The 19,161-nt window shown below is 36.0% G+C and overlaps 6 protein-coding genes across 6 annotated transcripts; 2 read left to right on the forward strand and 4 right to left on the reverse strand.

Annotated features, from left to right (window-relative positions):
- Positions 1–9,363: 9,363 nt before the first annotated feature.
- HO173_001527 (uncharacterized protein) lies at positions 9,364–11,154 on the forward strand (the record flags this gene model as incomplete). The annotated part of the gene is made up of 1 exon (XM_037303466.1): positions 9,364–11,154. One exon carries the CDS (start codon positions 9,364–9,366, stop codon positions 11,152–11,154), a length of 1,791 nt encoding a protein of 596 aa, XP_037169188.1.
- A 467-nt stretch (positions 11,155–11,621) lies between these two features.
- On the reverse strand, positions 11,622–12,508 carry HO173_001528 (uncharacterized protein; the record flags this gene model as incomplete). Its single annotated transcript, XM_037303467.1, has 2 exons — positions 11,622–12,168; positions 12,270–12,508. The coding sequence occupies 2 exons, from the start codon at positions 12,506–12,508 to the stop codon at positions 11,622–11,624; spliced, it is 786 nt and encodes a 261-aa protein (XP_037169189.1).
- A 204-nt stretch (positions 12,509–12,712) lies between these two features.
- On the reverse strand, positions 12,713–13,153 carry HO173_001529 (uncharacterized protein; the record flags this gene model as incomplete). The annotated part of the gene is made up of 3 exons (XM_037303468.1): positions 12,713–12,823; positions 12,874–12,893; positions 12,940–13,153. 3 exons carry the CDS (start codon positions 13,151–13,153, stop codon positions 12,713–12,715), a joined length of 345 nt encoding a protein of 114 aa, XP_037169190.1.
- Positions 13,154–14,562: 1,409 nt separating this feature from the next.
- On the reverse strand, positions 14,563–15,282 carry HO173_001530 (uncharacterized protein; the record flags this gene model as incomplete). Its single annotated transcript, XM_037303469.1, has 1 exon — positions 14,563–15,282. The coding sequence occupies one exon, from the start codon at positions 15,280–15,282 to the stop codon at positions 14,563–14,565; it is 720 nt and encodes a 239-aa protein (XP_037169191.1).
- A 248-nt stretch (positions 15,283–15,530) lies between these two features.
- On the forward strand, positions 15,531–16,662 carry HO173_001531 (uncharacterized protein; the record flags this gene model as incomplete). Its single annotated transcript, XM_037303470.1, has 4 exons — positions 15,531–15,662; positions 15,713–15,806; positions 15,862–16,201; positions 16,251–16,662. The coding sequence occupies 4 exons, from the start codon at positions 15,531–15,533 to the stop codon at positions 16,660–16,662; spliced, it is 978 nt and encodes a 325-aa protein (XP_037169192.1).
- A 635-nt stretch (positions 16,663–17,297) lies between these two features.
- On the reverse strand, positions 17,298–19,123 carry HO173_001532 (uncharacterized protein; the record flags this gene model as incomplete). The annotated part of the gene is made up of 2 exons (XM_037303471.1): positions 17,298–18,303; positions 18,456–19,123. 2 exons carry the CDS (start codon positions 19,121–19,123, stop codon positions 17,298–17,300), a joined length of 1,674 nt encoding a protein of 557 aa, XP_037169193.1.
- Positions 19,124–19,161: the final 38 nt, after the last annotated feature.

Consider the following 19,161-nt stretch of genomic DNA (forward strand, 5'->3'; position numbering starts at 1 on the left):
AATTTATAAAATTAATAAATAGAGAAAAGAAGGCTATAATTTACTACGTCTTTAATATTTATAATTATCTATTTAATTATATAGATAAAAAGCTTAGAAAATTAAGAAGAAAGAGAATTCTTTAAAAAAAAGAACTTCTTAAAGCTTTTAAGGCGGCTCGCGAGAAATTAACTATCTATTATAATCGAACTTAATTAGATTTAAACTATCTATATAAATAAGTTACGCTTTTATATTTAAGTTATAATAATATAAAATTAAAGAAATTAAATTAAAAGATTAATATTAGAGAGAAGCTATAGACGAAGATCTACTAAAAAGCGCTTAAAAGAATATTTTAAAATTATTAAAATATTAATATAAGTAGTTAATTATAAAGAGCTAAGCGAATAAATTAATTAAATAAAAATACGCTTAATTAAGCGATAAAATTCGAGATTAAGAATTTAGATAATAAGAATAAATATAATTAGCTTTAGTAATATAGACGAAATAATAAGTCTTCTAATTATTATTCTAGTTATAATCTTATCTCTAATCTTTATAAAGCTTCTTTTAATAATCTAGCGAATCTTTTAATTCTAAAGTAATAAAAGAAATTAAAGTTTAAATACGCTATAGTCGCTTAAATAGCTTATAATATTCTTTATTCTCTCGCGAGGGCTATTATATATAAGCGATACTTCTTAATAACTAAAAGATATTATAATACTTAGAAGTATTATTTATTAGCGATATTTTATACTCTAATAATAATTCTTTATATAAAGTATTGAGAAAACGAGCTTAAATAGAGCTAGACTTAATCTTAAAGAAGATCTTAGTATATCGAATTAGATTAAAAGAGCTAATAGTACTTTATATAAAAATTTAATTAATAATCGTAATAATTATATTAGCGAAGATAATAAGCTTATAAAAAGTACTTCGATAAGTTTAATATTTATAAGTTTATTAAGATATATCGCTAATACTCTATAATATATAGAGAGATAATTAATAGATTTATAGTTAGAGAAAATTAATAATAATAGATTTAATCTTAACGAAGAGATTTAAAGATAACTTAAAAAGCGAATTTATTTATAAATAGTTAATAAGTTTAATTAGATAAAGATAAATTTAAGATACTTAAAAGAATCGCGATAGAGTAGAATAGAAGAGTAGTAGAGAATTCGAGAGAAGAATAAATATAAAGTTTATTAAGTTTATTTAACGCGTTAAAGCGAATATATAAATAAAGATAATTATAGAATTTTATTCTTATAATATTTAAAGATTTAAAATTTAGAATATTCTTTTATATTATAATTTTAAGAAGAAGAATAGAGACGCTTATAGTTCTAATTATTATTCTAATTATTACTATTAATAAGAAGATAAATAGCTATATTAGATTACTTTTTATATTCCCTCTCTCTTAATAAAGAAGAATAAATATATTCTATATATCTTAGTCGAATTATTCTATAAATATAGAAATCCCAATCGAGATATTTTATATATATATTATTTCATAATATAATATCACAAATATATATACTTAGTTATATTAACTATAGAGTTCTATAAAAGAAAAGAGCGACTTAATATAAGCGCGCTAAGGCGTATTACGTAATATAATTATATAGTTATTAAGACGCTAAGAGTTATATAATCTAAATTTTAATACTTCTCTTTATATATATTCTTTTATACGCGAAATCTAATAAACTACGAAGTTTAATACTAACGATATTAAAATCGAGTAGATAAGATAAAGTAATTAGCGTCGAGTAGTAAAAGTGAAATTAATATCGAATAATTAAAGTAAGTTAGCGCCGAATAGCTAATAGTAAAATATATACTCTTTTATCTCTATCCCCCTATACAAACGAAAATAAAAAAACATGAGATTTAAAGTTCGCGACGTTTAAAATAAGATAGATAAAGTAAAAAGTCGAAATCTAAAAACGACTATATTAAATTATAACCCCCTTTTAAATATAATTTAAATTTCACTTTTTATTAAAAAGCGATTTTTTAAAAATTTTATTCTTATATTATCTAATATATATTAAAAATCGATTAATTCAAGATTAAAGAATATTTATAGAAATAGCTAAATAAAATAATTAAAAGAAATTCTTCTAGCTATATATCGTCGACTATAAGGCCTCTATAAGATTATTTTGAATAATTAATTCTTAGTAATAGTAATTATAATAGCGATAATTTAAAGATATAATACTTAAGATATTAATAACGAATAGATATAGATCTTTTAAAAGAGCTTTAAAAGTTTTAGTAATAATAGCGATAATAGCGCTAAAGAAATAGCTATTTCGATATAAAATAGTAAGTTTATAGAGTATTAAGTCTAATATAGCGACTCGATAAGCGACTTAAATTAATTACTTATAATATAAAAATTAATAAAATAACTTCTCTAGAGTAGATAACTTCTTTATATTAAGATTATTAAGTTATAGTTATAAACGATATTTTAACTTAATAAATTAATAAAACCTCTTAAACTTATTCTTATTAAGAGTCTTAATAAGATTATTAATTATCTATCGATTAATAGAGATATAATTTAAAGCGACGTTTCTAGTAATAACTTATTTTTATATATAATAATATTAAATATTAATATATTTAATATAAATATAAAATTAAGAATTTTTAGCTAATACTATAACGCCTTAATTATTATAAAAAATAATTATCGCTTATATTTATTTATTATTAAAATTAAGCTAATTTAATAAATCGCGTAGCTAAATTACTTCTTTAATAACTTATATTTAATTAATATATTTAATCTTATAGATTAAGAGTATTATAATAAATTATCGCTTCGATAATTAATTAATAACTTCGCTATTAATATTAAATATATATTTAGATATAAAATAATAAGTATCTTAATTATCGACTTAATCGATATTAATATAATCGCTTAGAGATTTTAAATCTCCTCTAAAGACGAGTTAATAATTAATAATTTATCTAAAATAGCGAAAGATTCGCTTAATCGCTTTTTAATAAACTTCGTTAAAATTTAAACTATATTAAGATATTATCGAAATCGCGAATATAATATCTAGTTTTATATCGAGTATTATATATATTAATAACTCTATTATTAACTAATACTCGATATAAGAGACTTTAAAGATTTAAAAGTTCTCTTTAAATATCTAATATCTTTCGATATTTATAAGAATAAATATATCTTTAAATTCTTATATATTATACTTAGTAAGAAATTTTTTAATATATTTTATCTAATTAAGTTAAATAATATAATTAATATAATTTTTAATAATAATTATATCTAGATAATAAATATATAATCTTAAATTAATTATTTTAAAATAATTATTAAACTTATTTTTAATATTCTAAATTTCTACTTTATTAAAATTAACTAAGAGAATATTATTTATATAAATTATAATAATTATAATATTATTAATAAAGATTAAGAAATTAATTATAATAAGTTTAAAGTCTAATTTCTTTAAATATATAAAGAGAATATTATATTAGACTCTTAAGGATTACTTTAAATTATATAACGCCTTCTTTAACTTATATATCTTATATTTACTATTAATCTTAAAGCCTATAAACTATATTATATAGATAATTTTCTTTATATTATTATAGAGAAAAGTAATTTTAATATCTATTTATTTTAATTTTTAATTAAGAGCTATTATTAAAGTAAAGATCGCTTTATAATTTATAAACTTAATTATAAAAACGAAAGTCTTATTAAAATTTACGTCTTCGCGCTATTTAAAATTATAAATTATTTATTAAACTTTATATTATATAATCTTCTTAATAAGATCTCGCTTAAATTTATAAACTTATTTATTATTTAGAGTATATATATTTAAAAATAAATTTATTAAGATTTAAATATCATTAGCTATAAGAAAGTTAACTTCTTTCTATATAATAAATTCTTATTTTATTTTTTAATATTTATTCGCTATTATCTCTTAATATATTTAAAATTTAAATAATTTAAGAGTATTAACTTTAACTAAAAAGGCGAATAAGTTTAATAAAAGATCGCGATAAGCTTTAAGAACTTTATATCGTCTAGACTATTTTAAGAAAAACTATTAATTAATTATAGATCTAATTATAAATCTTATTAAGACTTATATTAAAAACGCTAATACTATTAAAATAAATTTTATAAGTATATTTTCGCTTAGAATTTTAAATAATTTCGACTTTATTTCCTCTAATTTTTTAAATATATCTATAATAATATCTATAAAGATAGTTACTACGAAGATATCTATAAAGATATTTTTCTAATAAGAATTTATATAATAATAATAAATTCTCTTCTAGCGGCTTTAGTTAAGATAGTAATTAAAATAATTATTACTTCGATAAATATTTCTTATCTTATTCTTTTTAAGACTCTCTTTTTTAAAATTAATATTAAAGAGATAATTAATAGCTTATATATAGTCTTTTATAATATATCTATATAACGCTTATTTCTATTCTTAAATAGATTTTAATTATTAATCTCTCTTTTCTTAGCGAGATTAAGCTTAAATAAAATAAATTTAAAAGAAATATTATTAATTTAAATTATATTTAAATAAATCTAAATTTTATTATTTAATATTAATATATAATAAAATTAATTAGCTTTATAATTAATTAAGCGTCTCTTATAGACGTAATTTTTATATTTAATTTAATTAATATTTAATAAATATATTTAATAAAAACTAGTTTATTTAATAATTCGAAGATATAAAATATTAGATAAATAGTTTATAAAGATCTTATAAAAAATAATATCTCTTTTTAATATTAATTATAAATTATATAGATAATTAGAAATTTATATAAATTTCGATTAATACTTTTATAATAGCTTACTCTCTTTAAATATAGCGTTAATCTTATATTATATTATTTAATTAAGATATTTAAATTTATTATTTATTTAAAAGTTATTAGATATAATATCTTTCTAAATAATTTCTTTAATAAATTAAAAAGTATATATATTATAATTATTATACTCGAAATTATAATTATTATAAAATCTAATATAAACGTAGTTTTTATACTTAACTTAATTTAGAAAAAATTTAAACGCTATAAAAATTATAAAATCGTTTTTATTAGAAAATAAGAATATAGTAAAATAAAGCGTTTTATCGTTTAGAAAGATTATTATTTATTTATAATTATTATAAGAAATAAAGAAAGACTTTTAAAGATTATTATAAATTAGATTATTCTTCTAGCGATCTAGCGTTATATAACGCTTATATAATTTAATTTTTATATTAATAATACTATATAATTTATATATATTCTTAAAGAGTAAAATAAATAAGTTTATTTTAATATATATTTTAACTAATTTCTTTAAATTTTAATACTTTAAATAGTTATAATAAGCGTATTATATATGTAAGATTTTTTTATTAATTTAAGAATCTAGAGTATTAGCGAATAAGAATAAGAATTTAAATTTAGATATAGATATAAATATAATAAACTTATTATAAATAGAAATATTTTTATTAATAACTACTAAGTATATAAAAGTCTTTATTTATATATTTAGCGTATAAAAATAATTACGCTAGCGTCTAAAAATAATATTATACTTCTTTATTTTAATATTTTTAAATATAAGTTAAAGTAAATAATTTTAATCTTTAAATTACTTTTAAAAAATTAGATTAAAATTACTATTAGAGATATATTAGATATCTTTTATATATAAAATTCGTTTATTTTTAAGATTCTTATATTTAAGCTTAATACGCTTAAAATTAATAGTTAGAACTAAGCTATTAACTCTATTAATTAAATAATATAATTTAAATAAAATAAAGATTTAAAAGATTAAGAAGTTATAAATAATATACTAAGTATAGATATTATTAATAAATTATAGATATAATAATATAATAATTATAAATATCGAAGAAGTTTAAGTTATAGTCTTTAAACCCTTTTTAATAAAGAAATAATAGACTTAATTTTATAAGAATTAAGAATTAGCGATAAGATATATAATATTCTTTAAATTAGAGTTAATATATATTATAAAACTATATATTATTATTAATTAAGTATATATAATAATCTTAATATTATTAAATTAATAATTAATAATAAATTTATTATTTTAGATAATTTTATCTTTATTATTTAAGTTAGTAAAATTATTATTATTATTATCTTTATCGCTATCTTTATTACTATAACTATCGCGGTCTTTATAATTATTATAATCTCCCCTATTACTATTACTATTTTATTTCTTAAATTTAAAATATAAAATAATATATTTGATATTATTATATTAGTTCTTTTTATAATAATTATAATATTTATAAATTTAAATATAAATATAAGAGTTATTAATATAAATCTCTTATTAAATTTTATACTCGATCGCTCTATCGATAATAATTAATATAATAATACTTTATAAATTATATATAAAGAATTTATTAATTAGCGTAGTTAATATATAAACTTTAATATTAATTAAATTAATAAGATTAATTATAATATTAATAAATCGAGTAATCGCGTAATTTAAATCGAACTTTATAATATTATTATTCTTAAAAATATTATAATTTTAATTATATTATTTATAATATAAATTATATAAAAAATCTAAATCTAAATAAAAGTAATAAATCTTTTAATTTTTATTAAACTTTAACTTTAAAAATAAGTTATTAAACTTATCTAGAATCTTTATAAATCTATTAATATAGAATTAGAGATTATTATTATATCTTATAAAAATAACGTTATTTATTTTTCTAAATATAAAATTAAGAATATTCGAGTTTTAGAGCTTAAACTTATTTAAAGTCTTTTAGGCTTCTTTAATATTAATCTTATTCTTAATTTTAAAATATAGATTTTTTTTATAGCGCGATTTTAATATAATATAGATTTAATCTTATATTTATAATTAGCTATCGATTTAGACTTTAATAATAATAATACTAACGATTAACTTTATATAATCTTTTTTAATATAACGCTATAATCTAAATAACTTTAATTTATTCTTAAATTATTACTTTTAGATTTAATAATTAAAGATATTTTTAAACTTATTAATATTATCGAGGCGGCTTAAAGAGATTAAAATTTTAGATTTCTTAAAAGATATAGTACTTAGAGGCTTAATAAGCTCTTTTTATTAGAGAATAAGCTAGATAAGCTCGCTTTATTAAAACTTAAATTTAAAAATAAAGTTTATATATTAATAGAACTTAGAGAAGTAATTAAGATAAACGATATTAGTAAAATTAAGCGCGCTTAAAAATTAAAGAGATTTTTATTAAATATCGATTTCGATAGAGACTTAGAGATAAATTATATTAATATCGAGTTAAAATTAATAAAAGAGCTTAATATATACTTACTCTCGCTATTAAAATATTTCTTATAATACGCTAGAGATTTAAATATATAAGAAAAGTTTCGCTAAGTTTTAAGATTAGCTCGATATAGCTTAGATCTTTATTTATGAAGATTTATTATTTATTAATACTCGAAATAGCGAATAATATTCTATCGAGAAGTTAAATAATTAATAAATATTAAAGATATTAAAATAATTTAAAAATATTATAATAATAAAAATTTATCTCTTATATATAGATATAATATTATATTATTAAGATTATATTAGCTATTTTAATAATTAAAAACTTTATTTATCTTCTCTAAAATTAACTTAATTAAAATTCGAGATCGAGATTAATTATAAGATTATTTACTTACTATTAAGATATTTTATCTCTAAAATAAGTACTTACGCCGAGGCTTCTTTATAATAATAGGGGTTTCTTTCTCCTTTCGCTTTTAAAATTAAAATTCTTATTTTTTTAATTAATATATCTCTATTAGCGATAATTAGAAACTACGTAATTAACGTCGAAGCTAAAGTTATTTTTTTTTAAATTATATTTCTTTTAGCGATAGCTAAAATAATTAATTTTTAATCTTTATTATAAATATTTTGTAATTAAATAAATATAAAATCTAGATACTCGCTATCTAATTCTTTAATATTTATAATATATAAATAAAGGCGTATTATTTCTTTATTTAGCGTATTTTATATAGAAAAGCTAATAATATTTTAGAGATCTTAGCGATAATATAATTTAATTAATTATATAGCAATTTCGATAATCTCGATTAGATATAATATATCTTAGCTCGCTTTATATTATCTTAAATAAAAAATAAAAGCGCTTAAGTAATAGCCTTTAACTCTTAAATTATAAGCGAATTATAGCTATTTAAATCTAAAATAACTATTTTAAAGTAAGAATTTCCTATATTAAGAAGATTAATAAAGTCTTTTATAGTTATAATTATCTCTATTATAATAAATATAAATATCTAAAGATAATCGTAGCTATAGCGATAGATTATACTATTATTAAAATAATTATTAAATATAATTTAGACTTATAATCTATTAAAATATAAAGATAAAATACTTAATTATATTATAAACCAGAAACACCGGCGACCATGGCGCATTGCGAACACACCGCTCCCGCCGACCAGACCCTGCCTTCGACCGCCAGCAGCTCTACGACCTCAGTCGTCAAGCCTCAGCCCAAGAGTGGCTGCATCGCCTGCCCATGCCCTGATGGGTGGTGTGATGTCTGCTGTTGCACCATCATGTGAAAAGGACATGTGCTTGGATCAGGTCGTTAGGGAAGTCGAGGTGAGGAGGATAGGATGCCATGTGCTGTGCTAGAAGGATATGTGTAAACGATGTTGATGTCCTGTTTGTGGGAATTTGAAAAGGTGAAGAAGGGTTGGCTCAATCAAGGGCCTGAGAATCTGTTAGCGCCCTTGTATCACCCTCGGCGGCTAATTTTGCTCGACTTCCATCAAACATCTAAGCATCGCTGCAAGTATCTTACATCAATTTGGTCATACTGTCTACATCTTAAGAGCGCTTTCTCCGCCTTTCTTACGGAGTATCCTGCGTGCACGTTGCTATTTATAGTCCTCAAACGCAGCACAGTCTTGGTGCAACCCTCTCGCAAAATTGGCGCTTAGCTGCATGAACCATGTTAGAGATGTGACCTATGTTGGCAAATATTTCTGCTATCGTATTTCTATTCGCCACCATGATGGACCCACCATGCTGGGTCTGCCACAGCCCCACGACAAGGTTGCCAATCCCAAACTGCCAGTCTCGCTCGTTTTTCCAATAGCGAAACTTTCTACACACTTTACCTCGTAGCGTTGACTTGCTAAAACTATGCTGTTTTATATTTCCTTGGAGAACGCTAAGGAGATAGCAAAGATGTAATGGTATGGGATCAGATGATGTTAAGCTCAAAATATACACCAAGCGCAGCGCTCTTCCTTCTGCTTCGACTTGACCCCTGCAGTAGCCTCGCAATCGAGCGCAGCATCAATCTCCCAGCATCTCAACCCAATAGCACTCAGACAAGCCCGAACCATTGTGGCTTCACAGGCAACTCGGACCTCTACGGCATCGGTATACGCCTGGGCTACTACACGCAAGCCTTATCCGTCTGGTTCGCGAACTACTTCGTCCTGAGCGAAGCCAAGGTGCTGCGGTCCGTCAACCTACTTTTCCTCGTGGCCCTCTTCATCGCGCTGGCGTGGCTGTCGCATCAAGCCCAACAGACCTACGCGATCGAGGTCTTCCTTCTGCTCCGGCTGCTGTTTGCTACCTGGTACGTCGGCGTGCTCGATCGGTCCAGGTTCAGCAAGAAGCATGGGACCAAACGCATCGTGCGAGTCGTGGTCCGAGAATGCGCCCTGTTAGGAATGCTTGGCTACACCGTCTGGTTTGCCTGGACCGGCCTCGATCGTACGGAGGAGACACCGTGTGGGACGTGGATCTTCTTTGCGGCGAAGCTCAATTTGTATGGCACTTACAGGTCGGCATATAAAGTACTGTCGATATCTGCTCTGTCCTTCGGCACGATCAAGCAGTGTGATACTGCCTTCCAGTTATTTCAACATTGGCGAAACACTGATATCAGAAGCCCGGACTATTTTGCTCGATTGCGGCAGGCTTTGCTGCTACAGCACTACCACAACGATATCTCCAGCGACGATAGCTGCAACGTACCGCATCCGCATAGAAGGTCGGCAGAAGTGGGTCATCCAGTTAGGAACTCCGAATCTGCAGCATCTAGCCCACCGCACCCAAATGTCCTCATCCGCGACGACGAGGACGAAGACGCCAGCACCAGATCTGTTCGGTCAAACAATTCAGCATCCATCCAATCAGACACCATTCGCCAAAAAGTGTCCGACGCCGCAACCCAACGCCATCTACCGGCCACACCTCCCCGTCCGCCCAAGAATCCACATACAACCAGTCAGAACGGCAGCCCCACCGCCCACGATCCGACTCTCAACGATCTACCCTCTCTCGACAACCTCATCGAAGCTGACCGCTGGCTCGAGGCCATCACCGCCGTCGACGTCGCCGACCACTCAGCCTGGTGCTACCAGCTGCCCGGGCTGCCCATGAGGATCTTCCTGCCACCGCTGCATCCGCCGAAGCGGATCCAGCAGAGGATCTCCGCCCTGTACGCTCTGCGGCCATTCCGCCTTCCGGTCCTGATACCCTTGGCCCGTCACGTCAGATCGCTGTGCAGATTCGGATGGTACAACTACCCGATCATGCTCGAAGCGGCGTTGCGAGACCCGTGCCACAAACGGATATCCAGATCCACGTTGCTGACGACGATAGCGCTCCACAAGGCGCAGTTGCCGACCGGCAGGCCCACGCCGCATACAGTTTGGAACGCCTGCGTCTCTCTGGCTATGTGTGTTGAGTTGATACTCAGCATCGAGCTCTCTATATATTGGAACCATATCGGTGGCATGGGAAACGTAGGCGCGCCGGGCCAGCTGATCCCTGCCATCATTGGGATAGGAGGGCTGGTGAAGGTGGTGTGGATATGGTGGTCTAGGGATGATGCCGTCGAGGAGGTAGATGATGGAGTGGGCAAGGAGTTGAGAGAGTGCGTGGCGGTCTATCAGAGGCTGAGGGAAGAGAGGGGAGACTTGACGAAGAACGAACAGATAGCGACTACGGTAGCTGCGAAACTCTGATGATTCTAAATTCTCTCGGCTCAGTTGGAGCGTGGTGGTTCCTTTCGTGCTCTCCAAGTCCACGTATCGGTCCTACTAGTCCCCCACCAGGAATGTTCCTTACTCCAGAGTGTTTGGATCGATGAGAGAGTGAATCGGTGATAGTAGTCTGCAAGCTCTCAGAGCTTGGATTCCTCTAATGCCATGCAACAGGCCTCGCCATGCTTTTATGTTGGCTCGTCGCGTAGAATCAAATGGCCTCCCCTCACTCTTTGACATGGATGCTTACCTGCTATAAATGCTATCACAGCCCCAAACATCTAGAACGGACCCCACGATACTCGCAACAGTCCCAACAAGACGGTACCAACGACGAACACATCGCGGTACACAACCGGTCCAAATGAATAGGACAGGCTCATGACCACGGCTAGGAACTGGAGTGCAAGCTTCTACTATCCCGTTCGCAGCCCCAGCACCTCTAAATCTCATCTCCGTTGCGGAAAGCTAGTCCCTCGGATAGCAAAATCATGCTGAGCGCTCTCCAAATCATCTCTTTTTGTAGCGTTGCCCTTGCCCATCTTTGGGTCCGATTCACTCGCCGTACCCATTCTCGGTAGCACAGCGTCGTACTCGTCCAGCGTGACATACTCGCCCTTGACCTCGACGGTCGACGGGTGATAAGCTTGGTTCCATATCTGTGAGACGTCCCTTTCTCCTCCATTGCCTTTTGCGAAGAGTTTCTTGGATGATTCCGCCGAGTTTCGAGGTGTTTCCACCATGACGGAAGATCGGGATTTGGGTGGAGGATTACTACTGCTGCTGCCACGCTTGGATTTGGAAGCGAACGTCGCGTAGAGTTTCGGACTGAAGTGTCGGAAGAATTTGGGGAGTACGGGCATGCAGCTGACAATGGTACCAATGGCAATCTCGGCGTAAGTCCAGAGACCCATCTTGACCACGTTATAGCTGATGTCGCGCGACTGGAAAATCTGCCAAGCGTAGTATGTGCGCCAGACGGATGTCACACAAGCCCTAATGTTCGGAAGAGATCAGTAAGCCTTTTTCCAAGTAAGGGGTAAAGGGAGGGGGGGTTTCTCTCGGATGATGACACGGCGTCGATGATGGATACTTACAGGAAGCCCGTTGCAAATACTGCTGTCGTCTGGATCTTCTTCTTCCGGGGCATCTGTAGTTTCCAAAGAATTGGCATCGGTAGGATCAAGATTGCGAAGTCGGTGATGACGTTGAATATTGCAGTAGACAAGTATGCAGCGCTTGTGTCGATGCAGTGGCCCGTGTTCATCAATGGGTTCCAGATTTTCTTGCGCGGACTACATTGCGCAATGGCGAAGATGGTAGCGACCAGGTACATTGTGAAGCAACCCCAAATACAGATTTGTATGGCAACAAAAATGGACATGTTGCCCTTTCTGTTGGGCACGAAGATTCTCAGGTACTGGAGGAGAATAGATAACTTGACAAAGAACACAATGGGGCAATATAGTACTGAAGAGAGGTTAGTCCACTAGAATTATGGTAAGTCTCCTCCTATATGTAATGGATACTCGGAGGCAAATCATACGTAGAGCATATCGAAGAAAGTTTTGAGCTGTATGTTCCACATATGGCATCCACCACCATGTTTAGTGGTAATTGCAGATGGAACCGTCTCCGCAATTTGGATTAACTTGGTGATGTTAGTAAGATTCGAAAACTTCCCCCTACCTCAGGCCTTACCCATCCTAGCATGACAGCATCTAAGAAGTATCAGTATTGTGAGCGGAGCAAGCTGTGGGACCGTACAATCTTCATAAGCAACGGATCGAATTATAAACAACTTTGTATACATGCGCATAAGAACAGCTAAACTCCCGAAAGTCAAGACCAACGTCAGTGTCAAAATGAGGAAAGCATTGAGATTCGGTGGATCCTGGAAGTTTGGCACTACTCCAGCAGGAGGTGTCCCGGCTGGTCCATTCAACAGTGTCTGAATCGGAGCTGTCGTTGGGGTTGCCATGATTTCTTTTGCTTCAATGTCAAGGTGACGAGTGGTGTCGGATTTGATTACACAAGGACGAGGACGAGGACTAGAAGTGTGAAGAAATCAAGACGCCACCAGTATCGCCTTTGAAAGATCTGGCTTCACGGCGACAATGCCACACATATGTCACAAGTTGATTGGAGACAAGCTGCTACAACGCAGCAATTGGTGTCGATCGTATTGGGCGTCATGTAGGTGAAAGCAGCCAATATGGCAAAGCAGCGTAACTTGCATGAAGGCAGGATTCAAAATCTTGGCTCACAGCCGAAAGTGAAATAGCGCAATGCATTGCTGGAAACAGACAGAGGCGCAGGCAGCGGATAGGGTGATGGAGATGCAGGACGAAAGGGGGATCTGATCGACGTGGGACGGGATGAAACATTGAACAAGGCCACGAGGCTATTTTCTTATAAACCAAGGAACCAAGGGCAATTGGCTGCTGCAAGCTCAAGAAGACAACCCTCATGCAGGTATGGGGTGAGGCGTAGACTTAAGCTGGTAATGATCTGGTCTTGTCATGATTGATGACTCGACTGATTGGCCCAGAAAGGCAGTATCCACCCCAGCCTCATCACACACCAATGGAATCGAGTGCGAAATCTCGGTGACCTGCATGGTGACGATGCATAAGGTAGTATCCCAATTTTATGAGCTGCTGATCTGCGCTGCTTCCACTGACCGTGAAACAGAGAGTTTATGTGCGCGAGCTCCTAAGTAAATAACGATTGCAGATACAATGAAATATTCTGCCACAAAGTGTAGAGCTGATAGCTTGTAATAAAAACAGATTGGGTAAGGGAAGGGAAGAAAAACAGGCTGAGGGAAGCGTGTGATGGATAGCGGAAGGAGCAAGTACCTTCAAAAGGGTGTGCACCTGTGAGACCAAAATGGAAGGAGTGGGGATGCACATATGGCATCTACTCCGTAAAGCAGGTACGCCTTGTTTCGCTAGCCGTTCGTCCCGACCACCGTTGTCTGGAAACCGGAAAGGCTGAAGCACCGCCTGAACTTGGATGTAATCAGATGCAGGAACCTGCATGCCCATAACGGCGTACCAAGTCTGCATCGTTGATGGTCCAAATGAGGACTGCCATCGCTTTCGAAAAAATGCCAGGGTTCAGATCCATTGTCTACTCTAGTTCTGCAGTTTCCTTCATACATATGGATGGAGTGGGAGGACTGATAAAAGTATTTTGGGGGAAATGGTGGATATTGAATCAAGGTCTAAACGAGGAACGAGAGCCTGAGGAGGAGGAAATTGAGTATGGGTACAGCGTAGTACTTGCTGTAAATGGCTCGGAGCCCCATCGCTCGTGGCTGCAGCTGGGTACTGATAATCTTTTGCTAATCGTAAAATCGTAAAAGGGCACCTCCCAACATGGCCCCTAACATCTCCCAACCTCCCTCTCCAACACTGTCCAAATCCGCTTTTCCACGTCTTCCTCCTCCCTACTTCCCGGGCTCACAGGTTCTCGATGCTGGTCCGTTTCCACACCATGCCCCACACCTCCACCTCGGTCTTCCCTCCCCAGCCTTTCGACAACCTCCTTCGCCCTCCCCACAGTCTCTCCCACCCCCTTCGTCTCACCCCTCACCCTCTCCAGCTGCTCTTCCAGCATCAGAATCAGCGTTTCCCTCGCCTGATGCGGTCGATACCCATTAATGACCTTGTGGACCTCCTGGAACAGTTCGTGCAGCTCGTCCCATATGGGGCCGTAACCGGCAGGGTTGGTCGCCAGGGCGTTGGTGAGGGAGAGAAAGGTCAACAGGATTTTATGCGTGAGGGAGAGAAGGCGGGTGGGGGTCGGTGTTTGCTGGTCTTCGGAGGCCGGTGTCGGAGAGACTTCGTGAAGGGTGCCGAAGGAGCGGTACTTGCCCTCTGCTGGTGGAGGAGGAGGTATGAGGTTGCGTAGTTCGAGTGGTAGAGAGAGGACGTCTGGAATAGGCGCTGTGGTCGGTTGTGTAGCTGGCGAGGTGGGTTGGCCTGAGGATTCGAGATGCTCTTGTAAGCGCTCGAGGTTCTGCGACGTGAAAGACTTGTAGAAGGGCGGTGGAGCTGGGAAGGCGGCGCTGATTGTACCCGGCTGAGGTTGGTCTGCCATCATTGTCGAGAACTGTCAGTGGTCTTGGGGGGGAATATTGCTATCGAATGGGAAAGACTTTTGAGTTGCAGCGTTGAAATGCAGGGATGCGGTTGGAATCCGGGGTAAACACGCTAGCGGTCCGCTTGCATAAATGCGAAATTCACTTAACAATTAGGCTGCAAGCTTCAGCTTCGTTGCCACCCCCTTGACGCCTATGGAAATACATATTTCTAGATGAGGGTCCAATGCGGCAGATCTCATTGACGGCCATGCCCCGCGCCGCTGGGAAGAAGACAGCTGGCAAAGACGAAGACTTCATGTCTTCCGTCTCCAGATTTTGGAACCGTTCCTACGCTGCAGACTACGCTGGCTTCGCCCTGCTGCTGCTGGCATATAGCTTGGTGGGTCACCAATGGCTCGAATCAGGATCGAGAGACTGACTCGTGCCCAGATCCAAGTACTCGTCGAGCCTTTCCATCGCATGTTCTCCCTCGACAACATCTCTATACAATACCCTCACGCCGCGGTCGAGCGTGTACCAGTCAGTATGCAGCCTTCGAGTCCTCCTTTGCCTACGTGGCCGCTGAATAGGCAACGCAGTATGGAACGTCGCCTACTCTGTCTTTCTGCCACTGTGCATATTCTTCCTGTGGGCAATTATACTTAGGCCTGGTCTACACAAGACCAATGTCACAATACTGGGTCTTGCGATCAGCATCATGCTGACTACGTTCCTTACGGACGTGGTTAAAAATTCCGTGGGACGACCAAGGCCGGACCTGATTGCTCGCTGCAAGCCTAGAAAGGGTACCCCTGAGCATACTCTGATCACCATTGGCTCTTGCACCGAGACGGATCACCACGTTTTACATGATGGATGGAGAAGCTTTCCCAGCGGTCACAGCAGCCTTGCTTTTAGTGGATTAGGGTATCTGGCGTTGTAAGATCCTCATAAACGTTGTTCTACGGGTAGTTGGCTGACCTATCAGGTTCTTCGCTGGGCAAATGCATGTTTTCCGACCCCGAACTGATCTAGCCAGAGTTCTGCTTGCCCTAGCACCGCTGGTCGCTGCTGCGCTGATATCAATATCGCGCTTGGAAGACTACAGGCATGATGTCTACGATGTCACTACGGGATCGATTCTGGGCATGCTCGTCGCTTATTTCTCGTACAGAAGGTACTACCCAATGCTGACTTCACCTCGTTGCGATACACCATTCCCAAGCCGAGCAGAGTGGGCTTCGAGAAATGGATTCGGGAAGCTGAAGGATGAGGAGGCAAGGACTGGAAGCGCTGAAAGCTTTGACGTAGACGACATGGAGGATGACGCGGAGCATGTGCCTTTGCGAGACGCGAGTAGAGAGCGTGGCAGGTTTGTTGGTAGTAGAAGCGAGCCATAGCATTCGAGCATGGTACCCTGCTCGAAAAAGGCAATACTCCGAGATACCTAGGTTGGCATCCGTCAACATTTCAGCGCGTACTTGGCTACCGTGATCGCTATTGCACAACATCTCTCAAAAATACGTCCGGTTATGCTGTACATGGATCGTGCAACTCGGACTGTCAATAGAAGTGGATGTACATGCATCAAATCGGGCTGTACATAAAACAGCTCCCGATCGTATTCGGTCGATGAACAAAGCAGGAGGACGCCATTCCATGCAGGAGTGAGATCGACTGGCGCACTTTTCAGCCCAGAATCTGGCGTCGTTCGCTGGCACTTCAGCGCTTCATCATGAAGCGACGAGGCCGACATCGTGGGGAAAATCCAAGTGACTGTGATAGGTGACATCGTTATTGAAGCTCGCAGGAAGCGGAAACACCCGGATTGCAATCGCTGGCGAGTGCCTCCAGTGAACGTGACAGAGGCAATTTGGGAACGCGAGCTGGTTCTGCCTTATGTGGTGAGAAAAAAATTCTTTCTCGAGAGAAGTATCGCTTGTTAGCCAGCGAAGCAAGCGATTTGGCGTTAATCGTCCGCCTTAAATCGTGTTACACATCTGGTAGCCGGCTTGAACACCGTCATCATCTTCGATCATTTCCTCTCTAGATTCCTATGCAAGACATGCTCCCTCATAGCCAGACTCACCAGCCCACCTACAATACCTATGCCTAATGTCGTAAGGAAGACGCCTCTCAGCGCCTCCATGTACACCTCTCTCACCTCACCCCTCCATTCTACCGGTAATGTCTTGATCTCGTCGAGACTATCCCTCAACCTCCCAATAACATCAGCGGCGCCCTCCCGGTCGCCCAATACCGCCCACAACCTAATCTTCAAGATATTCTGGAATACAGCGGATGCAATTGTAATACCAATGGCGCTGCCGGTACTTCGGAATGCATAAGAAGCCGACGTGATGACGGCCTGATCTTTATGATCCACAGCGCTGATGAGCGCGAGGAGTGTGGTAGTAAGCATACCGCTGTACCCAATCCCGGACATCAACATGGCAAGCACAGGCTCCCATGCTGGCGTCATCAAAGTGAACGATGATAGCAAAGCGTAAGCCGCGGTGAACACAATCTGGATACAGATGTTGAGTATGTAGTACTTTCCCGTCCAGCGCATGATGAGTCCAGTAGATACACTACCTATTGCCGTGCCGATGGACTGTGGTATCAGTCGTACACCAGCTTGGGTAGGGGATAGGCCTTTAACTTGAAAGTATATGGGTCCGTAGAAAAGGAGCGAGAAAACGCACATGGTCAGGAACCAGTTTGTCAAGCAGGCGGCGAGCACAGTCCGGTTGAGGAGAAGCTTGACTGGTATGACAGGCTCAGACGCGAGCTTGCTCTCGATGTAGATGAAGAGAAGGAGGAAGATGAAAGATAAGGAAAGAGTCGTGTAGATTAGAGGGTGGTTCCAGGGAACGACATTGCCGCCCGAGTTCAGACCGACAAGAAGGAGAACCAAGGTCGTGATGAGCGTTGCGGCGCCGAGGAAGTCGATACGCTTGAGAGCTGATTTGGAGGAGTATTTGACCGGGATATTGACGGTGAAGGATACCATGATGCCGGAGATGACAATGAATGGCACTCTGTAAGGAATTTTGGAGTCAGCCTGTCTCCCTCTATATAGAGATTGGAGAGTAGAAACAGGGTTAGGGATTGAAACAACAAATACGCTTCTAAAGCATTTATTGTGGTTCAAGCTCGGCAAAAGGAAAGCCTCGTCTCCACGGCCACCTACTGAATCAGAAACGCTTTCCGCCATCCCCAAGTATCATTGATCCAACCGCCGAAGACACCACCAAGACCAGCGCCAACACCAAAGCAGATGTTCCCGAAACCTTGCCATACCCCCCGTCGGCGCAGAGGAACAAGATCAGACCCTACGAAGGTGGAGATAGCTGTCAGACCACCACCGCCCATACCAGCAACAATCCTGCCAAAGATCATAACCCATTCGCTCGTGGCGAGACCGCAGATGAGGTTGCCAGCGGCGAAGAAGATGTTCGAAAATATCAGACCCGTCCGTCGAGACAGTATGTCCGTTAGTCGACCGCTAAGCGGCTGGAGAGCTGCATTGGCTATGAAATAGGCCGAAGCAAGCCAGGAGAGTAGGGACAATGAATTGAAGGAGGTGGATATCGGGGCTGACAATGTGGCTATGATTGTCGCATCTAACGCAGCCAAGAATGTGCCGAACCAGATACTGCTCATGACGATGAGCAGCTTGCCTGTGCTAGGTTCTTCCGCGAGTGGAGCATCGTTCTCGCCCCGGCTGTCACCAGTGTTATCGGTATCTCCTCCTTGGCCTGATTCACCATCAGGGGTGACTTTGCCATCGCCGTTGCCGAGTAACGGACTCGTTTCAGAGGCATGTTCTTCCACGTTATCATGCTCCGTCAACGCCATGGTCTAGAGAATAAACAGCAGATGAAAAATTGCAGGGA

Source organism: Letharia columbiana (assembly GCF_014066305.1).
Source record: "Letharia columbiana isolate WasteWater2 chromosome Unknown Sc0000003_s0, whole genome shotgun sequence".
Lineage (NCBI taxonomy): Eukaryota > Fungi > Ascomycota > Lecanoromycetes > Lecanorales > Parmeliaceae > Letharia > Letharia columbiana.